The sequence below is a fragment of the Populus euphratica genome, unplaced genomic scaffold (genome assembly GCF_000495115.2).
Source record: "Populus euphratica unplaced genomic scaffold, PopEup_1.0 scaffold349.1, whole genome shotgun sequence".
Classification (NCBI taxonomy): Eukaryota; Viridiplantae; Streptophyta; class Magnoliopsida; order Malpighiales; family Salicaceae; genus Populus; species Populus euphratica.
Genome location: NW_011500238.1, coordinates 90,985 through 105,449, shown reverse-complemented (window position 1 = coordinate 105,449; position 14,465 = coordinate 90,985). Strand labels below are relative to the sequence as shown.

General features: G+C 31.3%; 2 protein-coding genes across 2 annotated transcripts; both read right to left on the bottom strand.

Moving 5' to 3' along the window:
- Positions 1-1,203: 1,203 nt before the first annotated feature.
- PS2 (Presenilin-2) lies at positions 1,204-2,835 on the bottom strand. The gene has a single exon (XM_011008271.1). It carries the CDS (start codon positions 2,655-2,657, stop codon positions 1,338-1,340), a length of 1,320 nt encoding a protein of 439 aa, XP_011006573.1. The 5' UTR covers positions 2,658-2,835; the 3' UTR covers positions 1,204-1,337.
- A 5,791-nt stretch (positions 2,836-8,626) lies between these two features.
- GDPD6 (PLC-like phosphodiesterases superfamily protein) lies at positions 8,627-12,988 on the bottom strand. Its single transcript, XM_011008270.1, has 8 exons — positions 12,477-12,988; positions 11,991-12,187; positions 11,510-11,693; positions 11,240-11,314; positions 10,861-10,970; positions 10,315-10,533; positions 9,697-9,852; positions 8,627-9,066 (listed from the first exon to the last, which is right to left on the bottom strand). Exons 1-8 carry the CDS (start codon positions 12,487-12,489, stop codon positions 8,821-8,823), a joined length of 1,200 nt encoding a protein of 399 aa, XP_011006572.1. The 5' UTR covers positions 12,490-12,988; the 3' UTR covers positions 8,627-8,820.
- Between the last annotated feature and the right edge of the window lie 1,477 nt (positions 12,989-14,465).

Here is a 14,465-nt window from a genome sequence, read left to right as displayed (position 1 = left end):
GATGATGGGTCTGGCAGCTCACCAGATCTATCTCTACTTGACTTAGCACGTAGTTAAACTTAAAAACGTTAGATCTAACAGTTCACTAGACTCATGTCTGCCTAGACTCGGCACACAGCTAAACCTAAAGGTATTGGTTTGATAATTTATCAGACCCATGTGTTCTTAGTCTCAACATATAATTGAATCCAAAGATATTGAGCCTGATAGCTTGCTACTCGTGTCTGCTCGAGCTTAGCATACAACTGAATTTAAGAATGTTGGATCTAGCAGCTTGCTAGACCCGTGTCTACCTAGACTCATCATATAGCTAAACCCGTAAATGTTGAGCCTGAAAGCAAGTCGTACCCATGTTAATTAGGTGTGACAAAGATATCAGGTATGAACGTAAACCTTCCTCTTATCAGTGGCTTATCACCTTGACTTTTACCCCTTAAATTTGAGTTTAGGCTAAAAACTAAATTTCAAAAATAATAAAGAAGAAGTGTCTTTACTATAATTGAAAGGCAAACGAATCCTAAAGTTCTTTGCAAAATATCAAACCAAAATTTGAAAGAAACAAGAAACTAAAAGTAAACAAAGAACAGACAAACGAGGAGGAAGCTCAGGAAGGTTATGCACAATTGTATTCTAGTATCTCAAATAATAACCAAATTTCATACTTACTAAATATATATACATATAAAAAGAAAAAAATATATTCCCTGAAAATTGGAGAAAAAAAAATTTAAGTAACCTTTTACATAGTTGATCACCGCTGCTAGAACGCCAAAATATCAGCCGATAGTTTGAGTTGGCAAAGCATATGAGGTTTGAGGTATCTATCAAGCACAGAACAGTAAGAACTTCCTATATTGCCTCCTCAAATGCAGCACTGCAAGGCAATATAGGAATGTCTTCTGTCTTCCAATTCCCAATCATATTTATATCTGTCATTCCATCTGTTCCACATTTTCCTCCCGTGCAATGGCTGCTAACCACTTATGGAGCATCTGACCACCTCACATTACTTCCCTTTTACCCTCCCTTGCTGTGATTTAGGACCAGAACCATTTTCCTTTTTTTTTTTTCCAGTTTATTAACAGTGTGTTATTTTCATGGTTTAAGAAACATTCAAAGTTTGAAAACCCATCCCCTTGAGCCAGGACAAACCTCAAATGGTAGATTCAGAGGCTTTGCAAGTCTCATTGTTTCTACAAGGTTTCGAATTCTCGAGGGAATGATGAATTCCAAACATGCAATTACACGGAAATAAAATTAGTTGCAACAACAAATCAAGTTCCAAATAATGTATTTTCTATGGTGAAGTATCAAACTTCAATAACTTAATTATATTGCTAAAACATTACAAGGTTCAAAGAACATTGTACAACAAAAACTTCAAGTAATAGCCGAGTCAAGAAATAAAACAACACGCCTAGTGCAATTGACACCGGAAGAGCTGGCAAAGCTTTCTGATAAAACGCCAATAGCATCAGAGTAACTCCCAGACCTGCTATAATAGCAAGATAGCATGCATATACAGTCATAAAGTCATACATGGCTGCTCTCCCAACTAAGACGCTGTAAAAGATAAAGTCCCCCAGCCCCAGTTTGATAGCACCAGTTGACCCCAACCCAATACCTTCTAGCAGCAAATTCTCCCTGGATGCAGAGTTTTCCTGTCCGTGCAACTGAACACTCGTCCTACGATCAATTAATGGTGCAGAAAGCTCAGCCTCCCTTTCCAAAACTTGCCCTTGTTCAGCCCCAATCAATATTCTGTCATTGTGGTCGCTACCAATTGAATTTACTGTGCCACGAGTCAAGTTAGAATCGACAACAGACTCAGAATCCAAACTGAGATTAGAATTCGTCCCAGAATTCAAATTATCATCAGAACCATTTCCAACACTGCTCCTTTCTCTCCATACCCTCCTTCGAACCACACCATCCCTTGAGCCTGAATCATGATTAGTCACGGGCCGAGCTTCATAAACTAACGCAGGGATATCTTCATCCCTAGAGATTGCAAGCTCTACCAGGATCCTTAATGGACCAACAGGCAATAAAACAGCAGCAAGATCATACAATGCCATGGCAACCAACAGTACCCAAGTAGTCCATTCAGGCAAAAGAGTAAACCAATAAGCAACTAAAACCCCAATAACAACCAGATACCCTTGTGTCACAAATATAGCCATTTTTGTCATGAACACAGCCAATACACCCACAAAAGCAAAGTTGAACAAAATCACAAAAAAAGTGATAGAATCAATGGGAATATTGAAATCCCCGATAAAAAACAAAGCAATCTCACCACCCATAAATCCCAGAACTAAAAAGGAAGAGAAACCCATGTAGAGTTTCAAGAAATGAATACATCTGAGGTAAAAGAGAATCACCAAAACAAAGGTAACAAGAGTGATTATAGCCACAAAGATAAGGGAGTTGATAAGGGCACCTTTGAATTTGTCCCAAAAGGAGTCAGATGCTGTCTCATTGTAAGCTATAGTAGCTATGGTGTTAATTGATGAAGCTGAAGAGGAGGAGTCCGCATTAAGAACTGAAACCAGAACCACCACCATGAACATGCAGATTGAGACTGGTGTTATGATTCTGACTAGTTCTTCACCTAAGGAATCAAGAACACTTTTGGGTCTTCGGTTTTGAGCCATTGAATTTGAGATTTTTTTAATGGTTTTGAGGTTTGTGATTTGATTTGAATTGGGATTTTTTCAATTTTGAAGGGTAGAGCTCGAATTTTATTAGGTCATTTTGTTTCTTTGGGTGGGGAGTTTCCACATGATAGTGATCATGGAGGAGAGCTATCGGCCGTTCATTTTATACGATGTACCTACGCATGCCTGGTTGGATGGATTTTTATTTATTTATGTTTTTTGTTCACAAGCAGAGGGTCCTTTTCTTGTTCCACGAAGAGTCCTCCAATAGAAATTTGTGGCTTTGCCTGCTAATCAAATAATTTTTTAATAAAAAAAATAAATATGTAATATTTTTAATATATTTTTATAACAAATAAAAGAAAAAATTAAAATGAAAAGTTAAAAATTAAAATATTTAATTTTAAAAAAATCTAATTAAACAAGATTAACCTACAAAATACACAATTTGAGTTATACATATATGAATTTAAAATATTTTTATTTTTAAAATTATTTTTCATTTAATTATTCAAAAAATAAGTTTACAAAACTTCTTTTATATCAAATAACAATTTAAAAAACAAAATAAAGGCTACATGTGAGAATGAAATAAAAAATTAACCCTGACTTTTTAAAAGTTTTATAACAAATTTAATTTCTTTTCCAGATAAATAAAAAAATATTGAGAAATAAACAAACAAATGATGTATTTATTTTTAAGGGGTTAAAAACAAATTAAATTAATAATAATAAAAAAAAAAGTTAAATGTGTAGGCCTACCTATACGTCTACCTATAAAAGGTCAAGTTTGCACTAGACTCATAAAATAGACAAATATAAAAATTACAATGAATATTTTGCCAAAAGTTTGAAAAAGCCAATCATTTCCTTTATTATTTCACTTTAGTCCATTCTCTTTCAATCTTACCATTTCCTAACAAACCAACTTAAATTGGTCTTCAATTTGGTTCTATAAAGGTCATATAAAAAAAGTCTTAGGACAAAAAGAAAATTGTATTGTGGAAGTCCATGGGGCAACATGTGTTAGTTTACAGTGATGAGAAACAATATTTTTCTCACACGGATTTTAATGTTTTGTTAATTAGATAGATAGCATGTGCTATTTCATTAGCTTAGTCAAACTTTTTTTATTATAGAAAAAGATACTTAAACAATAATAATGTTTTTAAAGGAGCAAGAAAAATTTAGCATCTGGGTCATTGATTTAAATAAATTCAATAAACTAATAATACAATTGTTATAACTCAATTTTAGATTTCCCTCAAATTTCTCATTTTTTATGTATAAAATATTTTTCTTTAAAAAAAATGAAAAACAAAAGAAAAAAAATACTTTATATCAATTAAATATGCATAACTATTCAAAATGCCAGGTGGATGAGCAATTTATGGTCTTGTTGAAGAAATATTAAAAATTAAATTGAAAATGTGGTCAAGACTGCACAAATTAAAAGTTTGAGGATTAATATAGACAAGATTACAAAGTTTGACAATTCAATTTTAACAAATAAAAGCTTATTTAAGAAGAAAGTTGAATATGGAAGCAAAATTGCAAATTAGGAGAAGCCAAGAGTGCAATTTAACTTTGAATTAGTTTACTCAATGTAATTAGAGATTTAATTAAAGAAATATCAAAGCCAAGAGTTGATTGGGTAAAAATTGCAAGGAATAAAGATACAAGGATCAAAATGAATAAGTATTGAGTTTTTATGGTTAATTAACTTAATCAGGGATGAATTTATAAAAATTAAAAGTTTAAAGAGTTAATCGAATTGAAAAAATATAAAACTAAAAACTAGTTTGCAAGAGAAAGCCAAGAGTCCATCAAGGGTGTGATCCGTTTCAAATCTCACAGGTTTGATCCGTTTTCTTCACCCCCACGGTGCTCCTCTGACATTACAAAAAAAACCTCCTTCAACAGGACAGTAATAGCAAAACCGTTGGTGTCCCGTTTTCACCAAATGCGGAACATGATTTTGACGATGAGAGGATCTCGTTCTCTTTAAAAATAGGATCAGAACAACAAGATCAGTGGGAGGGAGCAGATTTTTTGGGAGGAGATCCCATGTTCGTCCTATAAAACTAAGTGGAAGCCACTGTTGAAAAGGGCCGGGGAAGAGAGAAAGAGAAACGGACCTGAGAGCTTCAAGTTCTTAATTTTGGACTACCAGCAAACATCAATCCTTAGAGATCACTTTCCAAATTCCAAGAAAAAAGGACCCGTAAAACCAGCCTCTCCTTCACCATTCCTTCACTGTTATCTCAACCCTTCCTCACGACAGCAAAACCGACCCAGCAACAGTAGCCATCAGAAACTCCATCACCATATGCCAACCTCTTCTTTCATACTTAATTTTGCCCTTACGTGCTAAGGAGTTTCAGTGAATAGTCTAGGATTTGTCTTGTGTTGGAGTTTTCCTCTGGGATTCAAGGCAATAAGCTATCAAGGAGTTCCAGCTTCGCCTACTGGGAATTAAAGAAACCATCAAGTCTTCCATGTAGCCCTGCAGCCTTCCTTTTCCTTTCACCATGTAAATATAAGGTCACGTTAAAGGCATTGATACTCTTGTGCCTTTGATAATGTCATTTTTGCCTTCTGCAAATGTTGCATATATAGTAATACCATAGTCGAGAGCCGGGAAACTGCCAAAAGCATTAAAGCATGAGGTGAAGTTTCCTTCAGTTTTGACGCTCCTCCCTCTGTAAAAGGTGTTTTTTTTATGAATCTCTTTCAGAAGTCAAGATTGCTTGCTATAATTCACTTAAAATCCGTTTTGTTTAGCAGTGGTGGACTTTTGGAATAGAATCCTGCCTGGAAGAAAGCTTTGTGTGTTTGCCTTCAGTTTTGTTTAGCATGACTGGCGTGATATACATTTGTAGGGGTCAAGAAGGCATTTGATTTTGGTCTAAAACGTGTTTGGCAACTGTGGGCTACATGGTAACTTATTTTGATTAACATATGTTACAATCCACTTTATTTTATTTTTTTAACAAACAAGAAAAGAGGATAATAAATTTAATATTTATTCAAAACATGCATGTATGGACATGTCTTATTTTTTTTATCATAAAAAAATTTTATATAGAAAAAGAGAAGCCAAAAAAATATTCTTGCACATTTTAAACATTTTTGTTTTTTTCCATCTTTGCAAAAAATAAAAAATAAAAGAATACAAAAATGTTTTGCATGCATATTTGAACTTCATAACAAGTTTATAAAGTTCATTAGAATTTGGGCAAAATTAAAAGGCTCATTATACCGATATATTTAAATTTTCAAAATAATAAAATTGTTTATCTTGTTTTTCTAAATAAAAAATATTTGTTATCCATGTTTAAGGTAATGAATAAACTTAAGCCACTGCCTTGAATAATAAAAAATAATAACACAATTTCAAAGATTTTTTGAGTCACAAATATTTATATTTACTAATGCTAAAATTAAAAATATTATCAGTATTAACTAATGTTAGAGTTAGGAATATTGACATTAGAATTGAAAATTACTTTGAACTCAAATATTTATTGGTATCAAAGTTAAAAATATCATATATTTTCTTCATGCAATACTTATCAACATTAGAGTTGGAAGTGTTTGTATTTGAATATTCATTTGCACCCAAATCAAGAACATTATACATTTTCTTCATATGGTACTTACCAACGTTAGAGTTGGAAGTATTTGTACTTGAATATTTACTAGCATCAAAATCAAGAATATTATAAATAGATCATCAATCACATAATACAATAGACCTTTAATAATTTAAGATAAAATCAATAATGCAACCTATTTAAAGGATAATTATCTCTTTTCTTTTACATAACAAGTCTCGTATTATAAAATCTTTGTTGACTAATTAGGGTTTCTAGTGACTATAATATTAGGTGACGACTCTATAAATTAAAGAATAAGATGCTAAATATGTTTTTTTTTTAATTTTTAAAGGTCACCATAATATTGGGTGTGATCACAATGATTTTAAAAAGCCAATAATAAAAAAACTAGAAAAACATAATGACTAATTAAAAAAATAAATGTTTGTTAATATTATGTAAAGATACCCTCTAAATATTCTTAAAAGATCTCAATGATCTTACCTAATAATAAAAATAAATAAATGTGAATAAGATAACCTTATAAAAAAAAATTGAAATTCAATTGCTAACAAATCAAACATTGCATGATGAGTTAGAAAAAAAAATTCAATTTTAAAAAAAGACAAAAAAATACCCAAGTTTAGTCAACATACCAAATTTGCGACCCACTTGTGAAGTCGGGAGAACCCCATACAAAATAAAAGGAGGGAAACAATGGAGGTCAACTCTCAAACAAACTGAATAATAAAAAAACAAAACTGAAAAAAGCATTGAAAAAAAACCTTGAGTCAATTAAAGTTAACTCAATTTACCTACAATTCATGAAACTTAAAACTTAATAACCTAATATCAAATGATGAAATTGATGAAAAAATTAAAAAAAAAACTAAAAAAAGACTAAAGTCAAATTGGGTTAATCTTCAAAATATAAGACCTGAGTCATGAGAGAAAAAATAAAAAAATAAAAAAATCTTGAAAATGATAAAAAAAAAATCAATTTAAAGAATAATGATTAAATCTGGTGTAAAAATAAAATGAAATAATATAATAAGAGATAAAATTTAGAAATAAAATAAATCATGAAAAGAATAAAAAAAATAGCAACGAAAATAATAGGGTTAAAATTTGATATATGAAAAAAAAAAATTAATCAAAATTTTATTTTTATATATCTCAAGGGTTTGTTCCTCACACGTGCCTCTCATGTATAGATAAGCAGTTAAATAGATTTCAAATTATCTTGGAATCGATTTCAATATTTGACATCTGAGCGACGTTATACATACTATTTAAAGTGTGATAATAACACTTAAGCATTGTTGAATATAATGCACATAATAATTTTTTTAATAATATTTATATTTATTAAAATATTAAATTTCCTCTTAATTCACCTATTTATAATTAAAAAAACATAGTAAAAATATAAAAAATCCCTTGAAAACCAATAAAATAAATTCTGCTTATAAGGGTACTTTAATTATTTTATTATTTTGGAAAAAAGTAAAAAGATTAAAAAGTTATTGGATATTAGGTTTTTTTGTTTCTTTTAAATGCAATTAAATTATTTTATTCTGCTAAAAAAAAGTGAGAAGACTGATTTAACTCTAATGAATTTGACAATACTAATTTAACCCTGTAAAAAATCATTTTGCCCATGATGTTCACTCCATTGACTTTTACTGTGAAGAAAAAATACCATTTACATTGTTTGTAGCAATTCACGTTACACTGCATCTTGGATTGTATGCGTTTGTGTGTGTGCGTGTATAATGTTGTGTAATTGGTGGCACCGGGTCATGTTGTTTTTTTAGTTGATGTTTACCTTTTTTGTTTTTGTGTTTTAAAAATATTTTTAAAAGTAAATTTTATTTTTTTATTTTTTATTTTAAATTAATATTTTTTTAATATTTTTAGATATTTTAATGCATATGTTAAAAATAATTTTTTTAAAAATAAAAAATATATATTATATTGATATATTTCTAAATAAAAAATATTTTAAAAAACAATTATAATTACACTCTCAAAAATACACGAATGCATTGCAAAGTCCCTATCACTGAAATTTTGTGCATGTCAATTCCTTAGATTTTCAATTCAATTTGCGATGAAATTCATGGCTGGTCTATCTGGTTTTTTCTTGGTTACATTTGTTGCTTCTATAGTTTTAGTTTGATCATTGCTGTTCTTATTGTACTTGCAATTCATCATCATATTTACTCTTCTACTATGAGCTTTTTGCTAGATTGGTCCTATTTATATCTTCTTTAGAATTTTTATATTAATTTTACATCATTTTAAAAAATATATATAAAGATTCTTATAACAAAAAGAAATGTTTTCTTTCTTAACAAAAATAAATTATTTCTAAATTAAAGACAAAATAGTTTAGATTGATAATTCAATTCATTCCTACAAGCATTTTAAACTAAATAGTACATTTTATTCCAAACATACCAATTGTAACATGTTATCAATTGAATTCAAATTTATTTATGAACTAAATTTAATTTTCCGAACAAGGAATAAAAAGGTGATGATGCATTCGGATCTCATCAATTTTTATATGACGAGATTAACAATGCTACTTTATGCAATAACTTTGATGCACTGTTATCGTCACCACCATCCTTGGGGAGAGGAGAAGTCCATTCCTGAAAATTATGAAGGCTGCCTGTGAAGTCTGTAAAGAGTCCATCAACTCCTATCTTGTTTAACCAATAATCATATTCCTCGTATGGGTCTTGATGGAAGTCAAAGTGTAAGAATTTGTTCTCATTTCTGTAAGTGTAAGGGTGCACCTGAGTTCAAAGCACGATTACACGTCAGCTCTAAGCACACCGGTGAATGGTTATGATTACAAGCATATGAAAGAAGAAAAGCAGCTCGATATCATTGTCAGGGAAACAGTGAAACTGAAATGAACCAATGCACTCGATTTTGCTCTTATGAATAATGGAGTTTGGCCATGTAAGCAAGTTATTTAAATCATGATGCTAGCAAAGTATAAAATATATAAAATGACAGCAGAAAATCAAAATGTATCCGTTACTCTTTTTTTTTTTCCCTCCATAATCACACAAATATTCCAATGCTTGCGGAGTTCTACATGCAACGCCATTAATTTCTTCATAGACTTAAAAGCATCTCCCTTTCAACTCTAATCTGGAACGTGTTCTGTTGCAGCATTTGTTGATGGCCATGTGTTTAAGTTGTGTTCTCATCCTAGATGTCTTCATTTGAATAAACTTTACAAACTATGTTATAAGTTGCGGCTGGTCTACGTGCAAGGCATGTTGCTTTCCACTTTAAAAACTCTATCACCATATGGCCTACTTAATTTATGTTAGAAATTCCTTGCAATTATCGTTGCACATTTTTATATCACCATATCATCACTACATGAAGATAAGAACAGAGGCGAGGTTTACCTGCAGATCATGGGAATGTGCTCTGGAAACAAGATTTGAGGGCATTTGCAAATAATTTCTCCCTACAGGAACTATCGTATCCTTCCAAGGTCCAATACCCACCACATAGTCCTTGATGTAGTCTAGATAAGCATCGGAAGTGATTTCCCAATATGACTGCAGATTGTCAGTAGCATCATTTTGCATTAGAACTTGAAAACTCGAAATGTTTAAAATGAAAATTGAAATCATAGTGCATCAATCAGACAAATTGAGATCACTGCATATAACAGGTCCAGTTTTTCACCAGAAATGGGTCCAGTCTAGTACATCCTTCCTGTGGAAGTTAAAGGATCAGGTGATAAAAATAATTGTACAGAATTTCATGGAAACAATATACAATCACATGTGAATGTTCCTGTTACATATATAAATTACAGTGTTTGTCAACATCCTTATGAATGAACCCCCATGGGGTAGAGTAATTCATATGATTCCACCTAATGGCAATCTGTTGAAAACAACCAAGGTCCAAAAGTTCTAGTATTTTAGAAAACTGTTCTACAGGTATTCAATACAATAAATTATACAAAGTCAACTACGAAATTAGAGGGATTTTGCACTAGAGGAAACACAAACCTGATTAGTGTCTTGAGTTGGAATGGTAATATCATCAATCAGGAAGATTTTGGGCGAATCTGTGAGATTTGATATATATACAAGTGAAGTTGGAGCGAAAGACTGGATAAACAATGGCTGTTTCAGCCAATTTTCAGACATATATGAACCCCTGTATCCGTACTTCTTCAGTATCCCCACAAACTTGTCCTCAAATTTCTTGCCATCAGGCCATTTCACCTGTTGTATTGTTAAGAAGTTAGACAATGTGCATGATACTCTAAAATGAGTATATCACAACATATGATACTATCAAACGTCAACACACCCCACATCCCATGACCAAAAAATTCTCACATAGTTGATGTCTTCACATTGTTTTCTAGTGTGGATCCATGCATCAGATATGATGCCGGCACAAAAAAGAGAAAAAGAAAAGGAAAAGGAAAAACCTGGATGGGAGATGAGTGGCATCGTATGAATAGGAAAATAGCGTGATTCTAATTAATCTTATATGCAATCATATAATTCTTATCTATTAGGCTGATATAGTGAGAAATTTCTTACATGCTGGTTTATGAGAATCGGATTCTTAATCTCTGGATATATTCCAACAACTCTTGGTGCATCTATTGCAATTGATATGAATTCTTCGAAAGTGATAATAGGAAACATTCCTGAGGAACATACAACAAGAGAATGTAGTGAGTTATCTATGGTTATTTCATGTCCTAAGGGTAATACATTTCTGTGAATTTCATTGACAGAGCACACAATGTGTACTTAACATAAATTGAAAATATAGCCTGTTACATGTTGCAGATTACTTCCAATAACATAAGCAAAGATCATTAAATTGTTGAGAGGTATGATATGAATTCATTACAGGTTTGGTTCCTCATCCCTGAGGAACCATGACATGGTTTAAGAACTGTAACCAACTAACCATTATATTGTTGATCCCGGAAACTATACCTCTGCTTCACACGTAACAACTTCAGTTCTGTCAAAGTGAAATCAACTGCAAGTAATTGCATTAACTTCAGTTTTTTTCCCAATTAAATCCCATGTAAAAACAAGTTGGTAGGGAATTCAATAAGACAGGGAATAAAAGATAACACTTGGGAGAACTTGCTGATTTAATTTCTGCTGGGTGCTGATGCATAAGCTAACACAGTAACAACATACAACCAAAGGCAGAATGGATAAGAGTTACCGGTGAAGAAGCCAGTGGTATTGACCCCTTGAACGTCATAGGTTCTTTTACGATTTGCAAACTCCTTATGATCTGCAATGTCAGTTGTGTCATCAAGGGTAACATCATGGAAGCATATAAGAACCCCATCTTTGGAGGACAGGATATCGGTTTCTATGAAGTCAGCTCCCTCTTCAATGGCTCTCTGTAGAAACAGGTCATAATAAGGAACATAAGCTGGGAAAAACATGCTCGTCAAGCAAAACAAGCACAAGTTTGGTAAATAAGTGCATCACAGCAAATGATTCATCTAATATGTTTGTGCATAAACAACCTTTTTTTTTGTGGCTAAATGAGGCATGCCAAATCAATGCACATAACTGAATGCTTGTTAATCTTGAGACAATAGATTTATTCCCAGCTCTCGACATGAAAAGAAGTAGGTTCAAAAACTCAAACGTATGGAAGTACAAAGTAGATTAACTTGCACGCCTATACACACCATGTATGCAGCAGAAGTTTCTTCAGGAATCTCTCCATTTGATCCTCGATGAGCAATATTATAAGGTCGAGAAGTCTGTAGAGGCAATCTATTACCACGGCTTACTTTACTAGGGAGAGGATAGATAGGCCTCGCAGCACATGCTACTACGAGTGATAGAAATAAGATTGGAGCCAAGCCAAAACCAAAGCCTGAGCCTGCCATTTCATTCGTTACAAAATAAACAATTAATGAATTATATCCATGCAAATAAATAATAATTACATAAATAAAGCATCAATGAACAACCAGTTCCTGTGGTTCCCATTAATCAATGAACAATTATCTACACCGATCAGTTGGTGTTACTACTCTCATAACCAAGATCAAGATCCTCGCTCATCATAAGCTGCGTCATTTAAGAAACCGAAACCAACCAATATATGAAAAAACAAACTGAAAACAGAAAACCCAGAAATGAATCGGAGATATAGTCTTGAAACTTACAAGTTGAAGGCATGTTTTTGGCCTCAGCTTCCTTCCAGTCAACTCCTCTCGCCCTCTTTCTTCGCCAATAAAGACACTGTGATTTGATCTGTTCTTTATAACCACAGAAACAAACACACAGAACACGTATATTTATTTTTGTGATTAAGGTTGTGATTAAGCTCAGGTATAATCTAATTATAAATAAAATTTAACTATAAAAACTAATTTTTCTAATTTTTTTTATGATCTAATACACCAACTTCAATCTCAATCACAAAAACAATCACACTCAAACGTTGCGCTTTGTTTTTCCATGCTATGGGTCCTCTTCCTCTCTTCTTAGCAAGTCAAAATTACGATTCTGGTGCTTTTGCCAGATCGATTCATTCTTGGATCTATACTGGAACCAAGAATATTCCTCGTAGAATTAGGTTGTCATTGCTAAATGATTGACTTCGTGATAGGGGAAGATTTTTTTCGTTTCCGGACAATCACGCAATTCCTTAAAAAAAAAAAAAAAAAACCCTCTAATTCTACAAGTTCTTGGGCAGGGGTTTAGATCAAATACCTAATTCAGGAAATATGCCAATCTCTTTTATGGAATATTGATACCATTTTCCTAATTAAAGAGTTACTTTTTATCACTTCGCTTGTAACATTGATTACATTTGATATAATTTCATTATTTATATTTTTTAAAATAAAAATTTAGTCCATTTATTTTAACAATAACACGAAGTAATTGACACTATGTGTGCGCGTGTAAATTTAACAATATCACACATGATAAATATTTATAAAAAATAAATACATTTAAATATATAAAATTTATTTTATATATTATAATATCAGTTTGAAAATGAAACATCAAAATAAATTTTAAAATGAAAATTATACTTGAAAAAAAAATTTATATCTTAACATAAACATAAAGCATATGAGAGTTTAGTTGGATTGTTTTTTAAATATTTTTTATTTAAAAATATATCAAAATTATTTTTGATTAATATATTAAAATAATTTAAAAACACTGAAAAAATTAATTTTAAGTAAAAAAATAAAAAATTTAAATTTTTTCAAAAATATTTTTAAAAAATAAAAATAAATAATGCGAAAGTAAAATTAAAAGGTGGGGAGATAAAGAAAAGTTTGCTTTCCAATAAAGTTATGTAAATGAAATTATTATTTTACCACCTAAATGTTTTTTTCTGTCATTTTCCCTGAAAGAAATAAGATGGACTCTGGTTATCAAAGATGTACAAGGTCAGTGCTTGCTCTCAACCATAAAATTGAATTTTTCTTTGGAGTTTAGCAAAAAAATCATGATGGTATTTTAATTGCTGATCAAGACCTTTCATTGGCAAGATGATTCTTGGGATTGTCTTTTCATCAAATACTGATAGAATTTATAAAAAAAAAATACCAATAAATTATTTATATAAAAAAATTATATTTTATCCCTGATTTTTCATCAATAATTCCATCAAAAATTAATTTTAAATGGGTTTTCAGTCTTATATTCCATCATAGATTCTTAAATCTTATGTAACTTTGTGATAAAATAAATGTGAAATTGCCAATGAAGGTATTTTCACTATTTTTTTTTTAAAAAAAAAAAAAACATTGAAGCCTACATCCATCGGCTATGGTCTTGCCAGCTGCTCTCTTTACAATTACTAGAAGAGCAAGACAAATTCACAAGCAATGCCTCATTCTATAGAAAACACAAAGTGAAAAACAATGTATCAACCTCAGAATAAACCAGCACCTCCATCGGCTGAACCTAATGCTCTAAATAGTGGCGGAGTCATAGACAAAACGGGGCAGTTGCGCACATAATCTTTTAATAATATTTTTTATATTAAAATATTAATTAATAGCTTGATGAAAGGTGACTACACAGAAAAAATTGTTATTATTGACTTATATCTTAATATAATATATAATATATATGCCTCCCTCTTTACCTAAATTTCTCTCTCTCTTTTTTCTTTCTATTTCTTTCCC